General features: G+C 39.6%; 1 protein-coding gene across 1 annotated transcript in view; it reads left to right on the forward strand.

Moving 5' to 3' along the window:
* The window catches only part of SOBP (sine oculis binding protein homolog), a 140,511-nt gene that overhangs the window by 14,655 nt on the left and 107,977 nt on the right, over window positions 1-17,879 (forward strand). Inside the window, exon 3 of the mRNA XM_054722094.1 lies at window positions 618-803. Coding sequence (XP_054578069.1) covers window positions 618-803 — 186 coding nt within the window. The remainder of the gene's footprint in view (window positions 1-617; window positions 804-17,879) is intronic.

Genomic DNA, 17,879 nt, shown 5'->3' on the forward strand with positions numbered 1-17,879 from the left:
CTAAGTTGTTTTCTATGGTTAAGGTGTTTGTTTGTTTGTTTGTTTTAAATGATTGACATGCAAAGATAAAATTCACAAAGTTCATGTTATTGTAAGTTTTCTTTATTTTCATTTTTAATTGATATTAATGGGTTAATTTAATGGGTCTACCCTGTGCAACAACAGTTTTGTTCCTAATCATTTGCTTCTTTTCTTTTGATTATATTATGGACCAAGTTGATAATACACTGGGACTTAGTTACAGTGCTGGGTGGGTGGGGCACTTTTTCAGCTTTTCCCCGCTAGACAGAGAGCGATGCCTGCTATACATCACTTTGTACATGGAAAAGGTTAATTGCCTCTCAATTTTCTATGGGCTTTTACAGTGCTAAAATTCATCATCATGATGCAATTGGGATGTTAGCTATCATAGCGGGGCAAATTATAAAGGAGCGTGTTGGAAATTTATGGCAACAAGCCTGAACAGGTCCTGGATGGTTTGTAGAGTTCTGGTAAAGTGTTTAAAGGTTTGCTAGGAAAATGTGTTTTGCTACATAGCTATTTTACTCGAGAAAATGTGGTCATAAGGGAAATAAAGTTCTTTTGTCGTGTTGAATGCGATTTCTTTTCTTTTACAGAAAATTCCTTGCCAAAACCAAAATTACCCGAGGACAGTGTTATTTCACCATACAATATAAGCACAGGCTATTCAGGGCTTGCCACAGGAAATGGACTCAGTGACTCACCTGCAGGGTCAAAGGATCATGGCAACGTGCCCATTATTGTACCTTTAATTCCACCACCTTTCATAAAGCCACCAGCAGGTAAGTCATTCCTGGGGTTTCCAACAATAATGACTCATAGAAAGTTGTTTTAACTATCTTAAAAATAATGATCAAGCTCGAGTTAATTTTGGAAAAGACTTTTAGAAACTGTGTAGATAAGAAATGTGAATGCATGCATTCTTTAAAGTAGTATTGCTATTTTAAGCAAACTCTCCAATCTATTGCTTAGGCTGTAAACTTTCAACCTACCATCAATTTTTTTCCTGCCACTGGCTACAAAAACGTATTTTCCTTCTCTGAAATCATCTGTTTGAAATAATCATCCTTTAAAAATAAGATCTATACTGACTGGTTAGCAAGAAAAGATGTAAGCATGGTTGGTAGTGTCTTGAGGGCCAGGTCTGCTGTATGGGGTTCTAAAGGAATGGGCAGTTTTGTAAAGCTCTCAAAGACCTCTCTAGGAATTAGAAAGAACTCTATGGCAGAGATGGGTAATCTAGGCTGTTTCTTATGTGGGTTTAGAAGAAGGAACTTTGAAGAACAAGTGAAATGGCTTTTTGTAAGACCCATTTTGCATAGGCCAACTGAAAAGAAGAGGGGTGACTAATTTTATAAATGTAAGGTTCATGCTTGAATGGATGTCCAGTGGCTTAGGGGAGTGATGATGGCGATGAGGGTATCATTAAGGCAGTGCGACTCAGTGAAAAGAACACAGCTTTCAGATTTAGGCAGCGTGGGTTCAAATTTAAGCTTCGTCACTTACCAGCTTTGTGAACATGGACAAATTGCATAAACTCTCTTCTTCTCAGTTTCCCCATCTGTAAAATGGGGATCGTGGTTCCATGCCAGGGGATTTGCTGTGTCCCTGAGCTGAGAAAATGTATGCAAAGCTCCTTAACATGGTGCCTGCCAAACAAAAGCCATTTAATTTTTTCCTTTTTTCAGTTTCAGTCGGCCCTAGAATTATCATGCACATAATTTGTGCATGAAAGGTGTGCATCCAAATGCAAATTCCCTCCTAAGATTTATTTGAGCAAAAGCAAACAGCTTTAGAAATTAGCATAGCTGAGGCTAACATGTGTTTGGCATGCCAAAAAACCTGCCCTGGAGTTTCCTGCTGAGCCAGCCACGTGGAATTCAAGCACACAGCTCCTATTTAATTCTAATTCCACATCAGATCAGGAAATAAATATGCAAAGGGATAGAGGCCAAAAACTGAGCCTTGGAAGTCTTAGACGTTGGAGCTCTGAGGAATTACAAGCCAGAGTAACCCAACACCAGTGGTTTTATGCTGTCTTCCATGCGACTCCAAGGCGCTCATCTGTTCAGAGCAAAATGTAGGGAAGGACATGTTTAATTTTCTGTATCTGCTCTCAACCTGACTCGATCCTACTCCTGGGCTCTGTAGGAAAAGACAAAGATACAGAAAGGTTCTCTGCTTTCAAGGACCTTACCCTATTCGTTCCTAAGCAGAAATGTACAGGAGAGATGAATTTTCATTTAGTCCTATTATCTAATTCAGGGATTAGCAAACTTTTTCTATATAGGGCCAGGAAGGAATTTGGGCTTTGGCGTTGTACTGTCCCTATCACAACTGCTGAACTCTGCTGTGGTCGCAGGAGAGCGGCCATGGATGATACGTAAACAGATGGTCATGGCTGGGTTCCAATAAAACTTTATATTAAAAAAGGCCGTGAGCAGGATCTGGCCAGGGACATAGTTTGGTAACCCTTGCATTAGGGTAAGGTTGGTAAAAGTCTCATGATAACTGGAAGGTGAATAGCGTTTCTAAGAGTCAGGCTGTGAGCTTTGCCAAGGTCCTCTGTGGAACAGCATGAGGGACAGTAACAAGGGCCGGAAAATAGTGGGGTCTTCAGGGTATGTGGTGAGCTCTGACACATAGTGGGTGCTCCACCAATATTTGTTGGATAAGTGAATACTATTCGAATTCCCGTTGCCCACATAGAAGACAGCACAGACTACTTTGTTGTTGAGTGAGTCCCCACCTGTCTGACCTTGACCATGGTCTCTCCGACAGTTCTGTGAGTAATTCCCTGTGGATAAGGAAAGTCCACAGCTTATCCAAAGACTTCTGTCTCGTTAATCATTTCAATTCTTTCTTTTGCTAAAACTTGTACCAGAGTTGTTATTCGGGCCGAGGCACTCTCACTGAGAGTTTTACAGCCATCTGTAGGTGAACCTGGCATTCCTGAGGGGGAACTAAGAACTGGTAGATTGTCTAGAAGCCACAGGCCCCTCGATAATCAGCCCCTGAATAGTGTAGAGTGGACGGTATCATGCAAGTGTCCACCTCTCAGGAGAGGACAGATGGGGATCCTAGGTATGCTTTGGATTCCTGGAGAGAAAATAATGATTAGTGTTCGAATTATTGTTGTACTGTGAACTGACCATGTGAGTATGTTAATAATAGTACCTATGTTTGTATTAAATCCTCTACAGTATATGAAACTCATTGATACTTGCTATTTTATTTAATTTGATCTTTACAGTAACCCTGGGAATTAGCATGTTTGATAGTGCTACATAAAAAACTGAAGCTCATATGGGTTAAATGGCTTTATCAAGGCCACGTGATTTCTAAGTACTTGAGCCAAGACTAGCACGAAGGTCTTCTGACTCCTAATCTAATACTTTATAACATAGAGTTGCACTTCTAGCAAGAATACTTACTAATTTGCTACTTCCCCAGTGACAGGGGATACAATTTATCCCTGCAAAAGGCTATTTTTTCTTTTTTTAAAAGTCCACATCTTTTGGAAGACCCGATGAGTTCTCTCACCCTGAGAATCCTTGGTTCTGTGAACTGGGGTGACGCAGTAGGGGTAAAACCCCAGTTTGGTGTGAAAGTGATTGCCATCCTGAGGCAAGCTGCCGCTTCTCGGAGGTACCAGAGGGCTCGGTCTGGTCGGGCGCTGGTTCCAGGCATGTTTCATGTACTCAGGCTGACCACTGGCCCTCGTCCACGTTTGGCAGGCTGTGGGCCCAGTGGAATACTCGTGATTGGGAACACGGTGATACCACATGCTCTTGGATTTCCCCTCTCCCTTTGCACAGCTGCATACAGAAGTGTGGGTGTAGCTTACTTCTGTGCCTGGGGATCTGCTTTTCTGTTCCTGCCCCCTTCTTCTTTAGAGAAGGGGAACTCCCTGTGCTTTGGGGACCCTCCTTTGGACACACATGTTTGCATCTGATTTCACCCGATTTCTGAGGCTAAGCTGCCCTTCCCCACTCAGAGACAGAATTTGGCCCTTGGCATTGGGTTTGTGACATCACAGTTGTTACTATGGTAATAGACTTGTTATAAACACAGGGTAATAGCCCCGATTTTGCTTTTTTTTTTCTTTTTTCTCCTCTCCAAGCAGTGAAGAGAATCATCATAATCCTTAAATAAGAATCATAGGCTTTTTTGCAGACTCTGGGAGGTAGACAGAATAAGGCTTTGCCATACAGAGCAGTCATTAAAAAAAACACTGTTAGAAGAATAATATTAGAAAATAATTGAAAGAATTAACCAACGCCTTCTTTTTATGCAGAGATTCGTTTATTCTTTTTAGTTTGAATGAATATGAAAACCTCATTCCTCGCTAATTTTAAAAATCACAGCATGAGCATAGTCTGAAGTGGCAGACTGCCTATCAGCAAGAGTTTTGAAAGATAACTCAGGTTAATTATATCGTAACCTCGCTGTAATTCTTCTCATATTAGAGATTTTAATATGAATCCAACCCTTTGGGACTTCATTCAAAGAGAACTGCGCTAGTAAAGGACTTTTCTGCATGAACCGAGTTATAGTGAATCTCCATCAAAATACTAGGCCCGCCCTGCTCCCCTGCAAGTTTGACTATTGAAGTAAAGACATTCAAAATAAGGTCTTTGCTGCTTTACAAGTGAAATAGTGCTCGGCACCATTGATCTGCCATCAGTCCTCTGCTGTGGTTGGGCAGGTTTGGGTCTCCCCTACCTCTGGTCAAAGTAACCAGCTGGGGACTCGAACGAGGATTTTTATATCTCAATCTCAGACTTGCCCTACAACAGCATTTTTGCTCCCAAGAATTAAATAAAAATCAATAAAACCATCAGAGCCATTATTTTCCTTTTCCCGAGGAAAAGATGAAATGCAGCAACTTTCTAATGAAAGTTTTACCGAGCTCTGCTGCAGAAAACAGTGTATCTAGGAAACGACATTTTAGATCCGAGTCTTTGGACAGGTTTTCCCAGAGGCTTACAAGTTGCCTGTTGTAAGCCCAGACTCTCTCTAAGTCCCTGATTACTTTTAAATGAAATGAAATGTGAAAGAAGGAGGGACTGTATTTCTCTGGATGCATTTATGTGGCAGTTTTGAATAAAACGTCTTTGACTTTAAATGGCAAGTGATCGTATTCTTATCCCCCACCATGTTCCTACGTGTGAAGTGAAGGGCAGGGCCCACACAGGACATGCAGGTTTGTGTGGAGGGAGATGAGATCAAGCCCCTGAGACCGGCTTGATTTCCTGTGTGCAGGAGCGTCTTGCCTTTCTTTGAAAACAATGACCATTTCCTGTCCTCCAGGATAGTTTGCTCTCGGTGAGCGTTCCAAATATGTGTTCAGGCATGGTCATGGAAATATGATATATTTTTTCAGGCAAATCTTGAAATTCTTAAGGGGTTATAGGAACGGGGCTCTAAGGAACCATTAGCTTAGCTGAGAATGTGGAAACATTCACGTGACCTGCTAAGCTCTATGTATAAAGCTGAGTAACCCACAGTTAATAAGCATGTTACTTCTTGGCTCTTATAATTCTTACATGGAGTCATACTTGCAGGGAAATGGGAATCAGAATGTGGTTTGCATTATGATCATTATTTATTTTATCTGTTATTCAATATTCTTGGGGCTTGCATATGCATGCTGTATTCCAAGTAGCCATTGAGAAAACAGGATTTAATCAAAATTGCTTTGCCACTTATTTGTGTGTCCAACTTTTAAAATATGATTATTAAATAAAATTACCTTGAGTTAATGGGATTTGGATGACTTACTATTTATGTAGCAGATACATTTCTCAAAGAAGAGGTTCACTGAACCCTCAGATTTGGAGTTTTCCAAGTCATTTAGGACAAAAACAGGAGGAATGATGGTGAATGGCAGGACCAGAGTAGTTAATAACAGTAATGATATAATCTCGTCACAGCTAATATTTTTTGAGCACTTATTATGAGGCAGTTGTTGTTTAAACAGATGATCTCATTTGACTTTTTTTTAACAACTCTGTGTGGGTGCTGTTATTAACTTTGTTTTACATTTGAGGAAACTGAGACCCAGAAAAGCTAAGCAACGTACCGGAGGTCACACAGGTAATAAGTGGCAGAGCTGATATGTGAACTTAGGCATGATGTCTCCTTAACCCACACTTATAACCACCAGGTTATCCAAATACTATGTCAGTCTCCCAGTCCCTTATGTATTTACTGAATGTTTTTCACATTGCACCAGATAATATCAATATCTATTATCATCATCCCTGAGCACCAAGAACTTAGAGTATAGCTGGAATATAATCAGCTATACTTGGGAAAGTCAATATAATTTTAGCAGCATGTGGACAGTGCATGGTGTGGGCAGAAAGGCGAGGAAAGTGGAGTAGCAGAAGGTCTTTAGGCAGATAAGACTTGCTATATTTGTACAGTTGAGAAATGGGATCTGAAACACAATGTAAGCTAGAATATAGTCACTTAAAATTCAAAGTGATTAAAAAGACACAAAAGCCTAAAAATGTTATTTACTCTGATATGGGTCCTGTTTTATCTTTCCTTATATAATTAGGGGGTCTTAAAGAATTGTAGACCAGATTTCAGTATGCTCAGTCATTCTTAGTGCCGAATGGAATGTGTAGTTTGAATGGAAAGATTGCTAGAGCAAGAACCAGGAGGCCCGGGTTGTTAATGTCAGCTCTGCCATTTACTGGTCATGTAACCGCAGAGAAGTCACTTACTTCTGTGAGCCTCAGTGTCTTTGTCTGAAAAAAATGTATTTATTTTAGGTAATCTGTAATTTTCCTACATTTATTAAATCCTGATTTATGACTTGTATAGTGAATTTCCCACCTGATTTTATGATTTGAAAGGATCTATTTTAATATGCCATAATATGTACTTGTTAATCGATTGAACATATTTAAAGCAAACTCAGCTGTGTGTGTAGTTATGGCAGCCAAGATGAAAGATTTATGCTACTTAGGCCAGCTTTCAATGATTGTTAATTTTTACTCTGAAAGAGTGAATAACTTGAAATAATAGCTTTAGAATTTATGAAAAGTACCAAAAATGTGAAATGTGAGTGAATAAAAAAGATTATATCACACATATGTTATTAGACCAAATCATTTGTTACACATAAGTAGTGATCATTGTGAGTAATTATGGGAATTTCTGCAAAAGAGAAGTCACATTATGTCTAACTTAATTCACCAAAACAAGAACAGGAAGAAATAGAAAACTTGAATAGTCCTACATCTGTTAAAGAAATTAAATAATTAAATCTTTTTTACAAAGAATATTCTAGACTCAGACAGCTTCAGTGGTAAATTCTACTAAACATTGAAGGAAAAAAATAGATCCCATCACATGACAAGGGCATTAGAAGTAAGGAAAATAATAATTTAATGTAATTGGGTTACATTAAAATGGTAAACTTCTATTTATCATGAACACTGATTAAAAAATTCTGAACATAATTGTAGCAAACTAAAGCCAGTGTTATATGTACAACAGGATATTATATCATGACTAGGAGTTTTTTTTAGGAATATAAGGTTGACTTAAAATGTAAAAATCAGTCAATATAATTAACCACATTAACAGAATAAAATAAAACCTCTTACAATATTCTCAATAGATGCAGAAACATAATTGGATAAAATTTAACACAATAAATAATAAAAAACTTTTGGCAAAGTAGGGATAAAATGAAACTTCCTTAATATGACAAAAAGTATCCACAAAAAACTTATAACAAACATTATACTTAACGTTAAATATTGAAAACTTTTATCTTGAGATCAAGAATGAAATAAAGATGACCACTATCACCAATTCTATTTAATTTTGTCCAATTACATAGATAATGTAATAAGGCAAGAAAAAGAAACAAACAAACAAAAAAGATTTGAAAGGTAGAAATGACATTTTGTTTAGAACAGAATGCCTCCTCCTCCAGTGTATAGGCAAACATCAGAGATATTGTGGGTTTGGTTCCGGACCACCACACTAAAATGAGTATTGCAGTAAAGCAAGTCACACGAAATTTTTGGTTTCTCAGTGCATATAAAAGTTTATACTATTCTGTAGTCTACTGAGTGTGCAATAGCATTACATATTTAAAAAGTACATACCTTAATTTATAAAAATACTGTATTGCTAGTGGTGGTTCTTGCCTGGATATTGATGAAAATGCCATATCTGCAAAGCACAATAAAATGAAGCTCACTAAAATGAGATATGCCTATTATGTTTAATGAGCGCATTAATCAAAGTCTCTAACACAGTTGATACCCCCAAATCCATTATGTTTTTATATACCAATCACAAAAAAATTAAAAGCAAAACTTAAAAATATCTACAAATTCCATTTATTTTATTTTTTTAAAAGCTGTTTTAAAAATATATATTTTTTTATTGATTTTAGAGAGGAAGGGAAAGGGAGAGAGAGAGATTGAAACATCAATGATGAGAATCATTGATTGGCCACCTCCTGTACGCCCCCCAATGAAGATCAAGTTCATAACCCGGGCATGTGCCCAGACTAGGAATCGAATCTCGACCTCCTGGTTCATAGGTCGATGCTTAACCACTGAGCCACACCAGCTGGGCCAAATTCCATTTAAAATATCATCAAACTGTCAAATATCCAGAGGGGAAAAAAATCTAACAAAAATATGTGCAAGATTGTTACACAGAGAATGATAAACATTGCTCAGAGAAATAAAAGAAGACCTAAATTAGTGGAGGGACACACCATGTTTATGGATTGGAGACTAAATATCCTAAAACGGCAGATTCTTTCTAAATTGATTCGTAATTTAATGCTATAAAAATCTCAGCATAAAATTTTGTGGAAATTAAAATGCTGTTTCTAAAATTTACATGGAGATGCAAAGGGGCAAGAATAGGCAAGACACATAGAAAAAAATGAAAAACAAAATTGGAAGACTTATACTGCCAGACCTCAACAATTATTATAAGACTATAACAATTAATTAATAATTAAATAATTTTATTTTACTATTAGTGTTAATTGTTGATGCTGTTGTTACTCTTCTTTTAACCATACTTTAAATTAGCCTTTAAGAATAATTAATATAGCCTTAGATGGTTTGTCTCAAGAGTTCTGGGTTCGATTCCGGTCAAGGGCACATGCCCTGGTTGCAGGCTCAATCCCCAGTGTGGGGTGTGCAGGAGCCAGCCGATCCATGATTCTCTCTCATCATTGATGTTTCTATCTCTCTGAAATAAAAAAAATCTATAATAATAAAAGCATAATATGCTAATTAGACCAGACGTCCTTTCGGATGACCTTCCAGATGACCTTCTGGACGAAGGTCCCGGGTGCCAGAGGGAAGCTGGTGCCAGCAGCCAGGGGAAGGAAGGCCTACTCTTGCACGAATTTTGTGCATCAGGCCTCTAGTATATATATAAAAAAAGAATAAATATGTGTATATTTGAGGCATAAAAGAGAAACAATACTTTCTGTTTGTCATGTCAATTCCCTTTTGTTTTAAATTTTAAAAAGGAAACTGCAATCATGAAATATATTACATGTCGGAAAAAAACATAAATCTATTATTTAACAAATAATGATCTTTGTCAACTCAGCTTCTTTCCTCAAAGAAGTAACCCCTTTTATGGTAATCATTGCCTTCTTTTCTTATACAGTTTTAACACCGAAGTGCCCCCCCTCCAAGAAATATAGTTTATTTTGCCTATTTTTGGACTTTAGGTAAATGAAATTATGGTAGCCTGCTTCTAAGATGGCAGTGGTCCTGTCCTCCTGGTGGTCTCCTCCTACATTGAATCAGGAATGGTCTGGGGGATGAACTTCTCAGGCTGTCATAAAAGGTTAATGCAGTTTCTGCCTAGTTCTCTCAGATTGCTCAGTCTCAGGGGAGCCTAAGGAAACTCAAGCAGTCCTGTGAAGAGCCCCATGTGGATAGAGGCTGAGGCCTCCCACCAACAGCCAACACCAACTTGCTAACCTTGTGGTTGAACCATTTAGAAGTGGATTCTCCAGCCCAAGACAAGCCTTCAGATGACTGCCAAAAAAGACATTTGGCTGAAACCTCATGAGCAGCCCTTATCCAGAAGTGCTCCAAACCACTCCCAAATATCTGTCCTACAGAAAACATGAGCAATAATAAATGATTTCCATTGCATTAAAAAAAGACAATGAAATAATGATACAAGAATATACATATAAATCATTGCAGTGGACTTCAGAAACTAATCTAAACAGATACTTGATTTATGACAAATGTATTAGTTTAGGTTATCACAACAAAATACCATAGCCTGGATGGCTTAAATAACCAAAATTTATTTTCTCACGATTCTGAAAAATGTAAGTCCAAGATCAAGGTCATTGGGGTTGGTGTTTGGATTTTCTCTGTGGGTTGCAGATGGTCACCTTCTCCCTGTGTCCATATGTGGCAGAGAGAGAGAGAGTGGGGTATGGAGGAGCAAGTTCTTGGGTGTTTTTTCTTATAAGGGCTCTATCCCATTGGACCAGATCTCTATCCTCATGATCTCATCTAACCCTAGTTAACTCTCAAAGGCCTCATCTCCAAATAGCGTCACAATGAGACGTAGGGCTGCAACACATGAATTTTGAAGAGACACAAGTATTGAGTCCATAACAACAAAGATAACAATGTAGAGCAGTGAAGAAAACTAGTCCTATGGGAAAAAATGTATATGGATTTTTTACTTCACACCATTCACAAAAGTCAGTTCTAGATGGATTGTTGATCTAAATGTGACATATAGAACAATAGAGCTTGTATAAAAGCCTACGAGAATATATTTATGATTTTGGGTAGGCCAGTATTTCTTAAACTATACACTAAAAACACTAACCATATGGAAAAAGGTTGATTAAATAGGCTCTATTAAAGTTAAGAATTTTTGCTGATTAAAAGACATCTTTCAAAATAAAATAAGAGGGATGATGTTCATAATGCATGTTCCACAAAAGGCAAATATTCACAATATATAAAGAATCCCTATATATACATATATATTAAAAAACAGCCTAGTAAAAAAAATAAAAATAAAAATAAAAACAGCCTAGTAGAAAAATAGGCAAAACTGTAAACAGGCACTAAACCAAAGAAAATATCCAAGTGGTCCATAAACATGTTAGAATTTATTTAATTTCAGTCAGGAAAATAACATTTAAAATCATAGTGAGATACCAGTACACAAACAGAATGTCTGAAATGAATAAAACTGACCATACCAAGTGCTGAGGAGGATATGGAGCAACTAAAACTCTTATACATTGCTATTGAGAGTGCAAATTAGTATAACCACTCTTGAAAGATGATTGCCAATATCTGTTAATGCTGAACATACATATATCCTATTACACAATAATTCCATCCTAGATATGTACTCAACACCAATGTGTATATATGTGAGCCAAAGACATATAGAAGGCCCTTCATAGTAGCATCTATATATATAAAAGGCAAGAGACTGGAATGACCGGAATGACCAGAATGATTGGTTGCTATGATGCGCACTGGGGAGGCCAACTGGCCCGATTGGGACACCGATCGGCCCCTCCCAACTGCCCGCGGCCCCTCCCCCTGGCCGGCCCTCCCTCCCCCCAATCAGGGGTGGGGCCGGCTGGCCAACCTCCCGGGACCCCACCCTCCCCGCTGACCAGCCTGATCGGCCCCCATTGGGGCCGGCTAGAATCTGTGCACCGGGCCTCCAGTTTATTTATAATAGCTAAACACAGGAAACAGTACAAATGCTCATCAACAGTAGTTAACATAGTTTCCTGTGGGGGGGGGTCCTTATATGGGTTTAGGTGGGTGAGTGTAGGCCTTGAAGTTGAATGTGAAATTGCCGGTATATCACATGTGTATAATTCAGGGACGAAGATCCTTGTCTCAAAAATATTGAGTCCTTGACTTAGAGACGTAGATTTCAAAAAAAATTTATTTAACTCCTTCTTCTAATTTAAGCAACTAAACCCCAGAATGTAATTTTGACATTTTTATTTTATACCTAGTCTGCTCATAGCTTTCTGAAATTTAAATCGTATCATTCCTTATTATTAAGATACTAGAGGCCCGATGCACGAAATTCGTGCAAGAGTAGGCCTTCCTTCCCCCAGCTGCCGGCACCAGCTTCTCTCTGGCACCTGGGACCTGGGCTTCCTTCCCGGCAGGCACCCGGGACCTGGGCTTCCCTCTGGCCCCAGCTTCATCTGGAATGACATCCGGTCTAATTAGCATATTACCCTTTTATTATTATAGATTATCTATTTACATGAAATATTTCATGTTAAAGCCTATACATTAAGTTATAGGCAGAAGGCCTAAGTATCTCTCACAGTGGTCTACTTGGAAGCTGCTTTTGATATGGTATAAAGTGGAGAGACAGGGAAGTGACAAGAATAGGATACACAATACACCATTGGTTCTTCTCAGGCTTTGCCCCCCAATATTTGCAGATATTTTTGGTTGTCACAACTTGTAGAGGGGGCGCTGCTATGTATTGAGTAGAGGCCAGGCATATAGCGAGTAGAGGCTAGAAAGGATGCTAAACATTCTACAATGCACGGAACAGTCCCACAACAAGGAATTATCTGGCTGAAAATGTCAACAGCGCTGAGGTTGAGAACTACTTTATGGTGATGACAACTCTATGTATGGGACACTTCTAGTACACCACTCCAGACCCTCTGGCCCACATCTGACTTCAGTGATTGCTGGAGCACTCTGACAGCTTACGCATGTGCATTCTGAAAGGGCCTTGCCTCACACCTGTCTCTAGCTTCTAGTTCTGGGCTTCTCTGATATGGCAGCATGGACATCGCATAAATCCTTTCAGCACTCGCTCACACATGTGCAAACTAGAAGTGTGGGGAAATGAACACACCAGACCAATGGGACATGAGAGTTGATGAATAAATACTTTTTTCCTTTGTCCCCTGTGTGAGTGGTTATAAAATGTATTTCAAAAAACTCCAAAAAAATGTTCTTTATGATTGAATACCAGTCCCCTTAGTGGTGGGCAACTCAATAACACATTGTTCTGTTGGCTTTTCCACCTCCCCAGGTTCATTTCCCTGTCCCTCACTCCTACTTCCTGGAATCACATGCCCAATAGATTCACCTACATGTATGTCTTTGTCTCAGATTCTGTTTTATGGGAAACTCAGGATAAAAATACCATGTGTGGAAGTACATGGTAAAAGATCAGAAATCAATGGAAAAGAATATTAAAATAGAATTTTATGAACATTCATGTTTTTCCCTTTAAAGTTAAGCATAAATATATAATAGAGGAGTAAAAAAGAGGATACCAGGTTCTTGGTGGTGCAAATATTGGAGAGCTTAGAAAGGGCCGCTTCTAAAATTGTCCCATTAGCGGAAGAATTTTCTAAGCCTCTTATTGTAAAAGCAAGGGACAACGGTGGTGGCTATATAGAAGGAGAAAAAGGAAAAATATTAATTCAGGGATTCAAGAAAAATAGGAAAGAAAAAAGAATATCCTGTGCCTAAACTCTTTTAAATGGATCTTGTTATTTTGAGAGATTTAGAATCCTAGAATTTTAATTAGAAGGGACCTGAGGGATCATTTAGCTAAATGCCCTCTTTTACAGATGAAGAAAATGAGGCCCAGTGAGGCTTAATGACCTTCTCAAGGTCATTCAGTTGGATTAATGGAAGAATCAGAGCCAAAATTCACTTCTGAAGTGGAGACACAATCTAAACATGAATTCTAAATCACACGTGTCTGTGATCCCTGAGGCAGTTCATAACTTATCGTGGCATTACCTCACTTTAGGGATGTATGACCTAGCTGGGATAATACTTTCAGAACACTCTGCCTCAGGTCACCAAAGAGCTAAGATGCTAACAGGAAATAAGAGGAAATGTCAGCTGTGCTTTCCCTTGCTTGTAGAGGGTGACCGTATTTCTGAATTAACATAGACTTGACTGAACTATTTGCTATTATTTGGAGGTACACAGTTTGGTTAAGAGAGAGAAATGATGAAGTTAGTAACTCTTGTTATTCTAGGGACATTCCCAATACTGACTTCTCAAAGTTCCTATTAAATTGAGAAGGCTTAGTTAATGGACTTGGCCAAGGAGAGTGGAAATAACGATTGCATTCTGTTCTGGGGATTTTAAGTGGTGTTTCCCTCTAAGGCAGCTTTGTTCTAAGTGATTACTACAGATGGTGTCCTTGGCTCCTCCTGCTCCCCTACTCCCACTGGGCATCCAATCATCGAAGGTGCACCTTGTAAGGATTCTGCTTTTCTCTTTTTTATGCTGAGGCCCAAAGTAGACATTACATTCTATTGAACAAGACAAACATGGTCCCTGTCTTAACTGGCTCACAATATGGTGGAGGAGACTTGTTATAAAGAAATCTCAATCAAGTCTGAAGATGATCAATTTAGGGGTGCTGTGGGATCTGACCAGGTTTGGGGTTAGGGAAAATCTTCCTAGAGTGAGGTTTAAGATAAGATATGAATGAGCAATAGTATACTCAATCGTTCAAGGATTTTGAGGTTGTGGGTGAGGAAGCAGCACATAGAAAGGCTCAGAATGGAGAGAGAGGTTCAAGGAAAGTAAAAGAATCTAGAGTCCTGGGAGTTGACAAGCTGAGAGGCTGGCCTGGTCATGGGAGTCATGGAGGCTATGACCAAGAATTCCAACTTCTTGAGGGCAGTAGATGACACTAAGGGATTTTGAGCAAGTGACAGCAGTGATAAAATTTTTAAAAAAAATATATTTTATTGATTTTTTAAAGAGAGGAAGGGAGAGGGATAGAGAGTTAGAAACATCGATGAGAGAGAAACATCGATCAGCTGCCTCCTGCAAGCCTCCTACTGGGGATGTGCCCGCAACCAAGGTACATGCCCTTCACCAGAATCGAACCTGGGACCTTTCAGTCTGCAGACTGACGCTCTATCCACTGAGCCAAACCAGTAAGGGCAGCAGTGATAACATTTGTGTTTCAATAGAATTTTCTTCATCCAGAGTGGAGGGAATGGATTGGACGGGAGTGAGATAGGAGGCTACATGTAAGTATGGGCAAGAGGTGTTAGTGGCTTCACTGGAATAGACAGCAGTTAACTCCATGAGGGTGGAGCACCTAGAACAGTGTCTGGGACGTAAGTATACTTGATAAGTATATATTGAATGAATGAATAAGTATATTATGAAAATATTTAGGAAAATCTGGTGATTAATTAGAATGTGGGAGGGAAGCGGGAGGGAAGAGGCAGGAAAGATGCTAGATTTCTGCTAGCAGGTACCTGCATGGATGGTAGGGCCAGGAACTGAGAAGGGAAACAGAGTGAAGGGGCAGGTTATGGGAGAGGTATGTGTGCAGCTTTGGATATGACAAGTTGTCTGGGAGGCCGTTGGAAATAATATCTCATGAGAGATGACTATTGATTTGAAAATCTTCATTTCATGGATGATACCTGGAGTCACGAGTACATAGATTACATGACCCAAGGGAAGATGAAGAAAGAAGAGAGGAGGACTCTGAAAGATTCCCATTGGTGTGGCTTCCACTTTGCCCATGGCTGGCATGTTCTGTCTCATCATATTCCTGAATAAGGATTGGCATGGGGCCCTTTCAGAGAGTCCCTCCATCATTAATGATTCTCATTCAAGAAATCTAAATAAGTATTTCAAGATAGGAAGGTTGAAGAGGGAAATAAATTATATTGTGGACAATGTTCCAGCAGGTTCACCTTGGTTCTTTTAACAAATTCAGTACAGTGAACTTCTTATTCTTCAATCTACTCAACTCGTACTTCAGCGCATGGAGACAAGAAGAGCCTAGGAGGAGAGAAGCAAGTGCTTTATGTGAGCGCTTTAACCCTTCCAGGTGTCCCTCTGACCTGAGTCTCTAGCCTGTGAATTCCTTTCTCCTGGAATGGTAGTCCCAGCATGGGATGCTACTCCAGGACTGGCTAGAATGTTAAGGTGGGACTTGCCTGCTGGTCAGTCACAATGAGGCTGCTTATAGCCCCTTCTGTGTTCACCACGAACACCTGGCTTCTGTGACCTCCTACTGGTGACAGAGCCCTGGGAGAAGGCATGGCTTTTCCACAGTCCTTTTCTACTGCATGTTGGCATTTTACACTGGGGGCAGCCATAGAAAGCTCCTTGAGGGCTGGGATCATGTCTGTCTTGTTCACAGTGTATTTCCAGCTCCTGCTGCAGCGCCTGGCACAAAGTTGAGTAAATAAGTGAATTCTTTGTCTACAATTAAGGTTTCCCCTTTGGGGAGATTTGTCAACCACTATGGGGCCCAGTGAGTGTAATTAATGGGAAAGCCAGATTTCAGAAGGGGCAATGAGTCCTTCACATAAATAGTAGGTGTTGGGAATACTCTTTTTTGCTCTGACATCCTATATAAAGCAGTTTGGCTCTTTAGTCCTATTACGCTGCTATTGTATTTCTTTGGTGATGATGCCCCTGTTTGCTCTGCAGGGGCTTGGAATTACTTTTCCAGCAGTGATGGATTTGCTGGTGCACAATCTTTGACCTTGTCCCCTATCCTTAATCATGTTCATTTGTCAGCTAGTTGCTAGGGCTCAGTGAGTGGTCTTCAGCCATGTAGGAAAGAGAGGTCCAATGTCGAGCAAACCCATGGTTACAGCATCATTGTCCCAGGGCCTCGTAGATTGGTCAGATCCAGGGCTCAGGGAAGGGGGGCAAGATTTTACTTGAGTTCCTTGTCCATACCCAGTGAACATGAATGATTAAGTGTCAAGAGCAGTATTACTCTTCCGCCTTACTTGGGATTTCTGTCATTTTCTCTGTAGGACGAGAAGAAGGTGCCTTGTCTGTATTTGAGGCAGATAGCTTATGCCACAGGATTTTGTGTATCATGGGTGTGTTAGTTCAGTCTGGTAGTATTTATTGAAGACTGGGAAGCATTGGTCAGCACACCTAGCATTGGCCAAATAGCTACAGGCCTTGTGTTTCTGCCCAGCGCAAACAAAGAAGGCTCCTGAAAAGAAAGATCCAATTTGGGCAAAAGAGAAGAAACCTTCCTGATAATTATGATCCATGTGGAAGTGCTCATGCTTCGGTGCTAATATAGGGCAGTGGGGCAGCATGTCCCAGGGAAACTTTCTCAGAAGTCCAGTCTTGTGGCTTCTCTGTGGAAAGACATGTTCATGGCCCAAATGGTGAAATACAGCATACTCTGCCTCCCCCTCTTGAAGATCATACATACATTATACATTCCAAAAAACCTTAAAGTAAAGAAACTGTTATTTAACTTTGTTTGCCAGTGTTTTCCATACATATTTCACCGTGGAAGTCTTTAAAAAATAACACCATTTTAAGTATCCCAGAGGATCAGTGTTCTGTGGCATGTGCTTTCAGAAATATTACATAGAGGACTCTGGGTTTTCCGTACTCTGAAGTTCTATTCTTTTCTTATTCCAGTTCCTTAGGATGAGTACATAGAAAAGACTAACTTTCTACAGTGAGTTTTAAGAAGTGGAGGTGAGGTTGGCAAAGAGGTTTACAAAAGACATCTCTTCACTGGCAAAGCATTGAAACTATGGGGAGATAGTCAAGTTAATGCTGAGGAGCTGCAGGCCCCTGAGCTTAGTGTCTTGTTAAAGAATCCAAGTCAGTATGATGTTCAGGAGAGAATTACTACTTTGTGACTTTATGGGATCTCCTTTTGTTCTTCTTTTCATTTTTCACTATTACTCTATAGGTTTGGAACTCATCCCCTTTCCTCTCAATCATCCATCCATCCATCCAGCCAGCCACCTACCCACCCACCTATTCATCTGTCCTTTTATTCATTCACCCAGCATAGTTTAAGCACTGCTA

Source organism: Eptesicus fuscus, chromosome 10 (assembly GCF_027574615.1).
Source record: "Eptesicus fuscus isolate TK198812 chromosome 10, DD_ASM_mEF_20220401, whole genome shotgun sequence".
Lineage (NCBI taxonomy): Eukaryota > Metazoa > Chordata > Mammalia > Chiroptera > Vespertilionidae > Eptesicus > Eptesicus fuscus.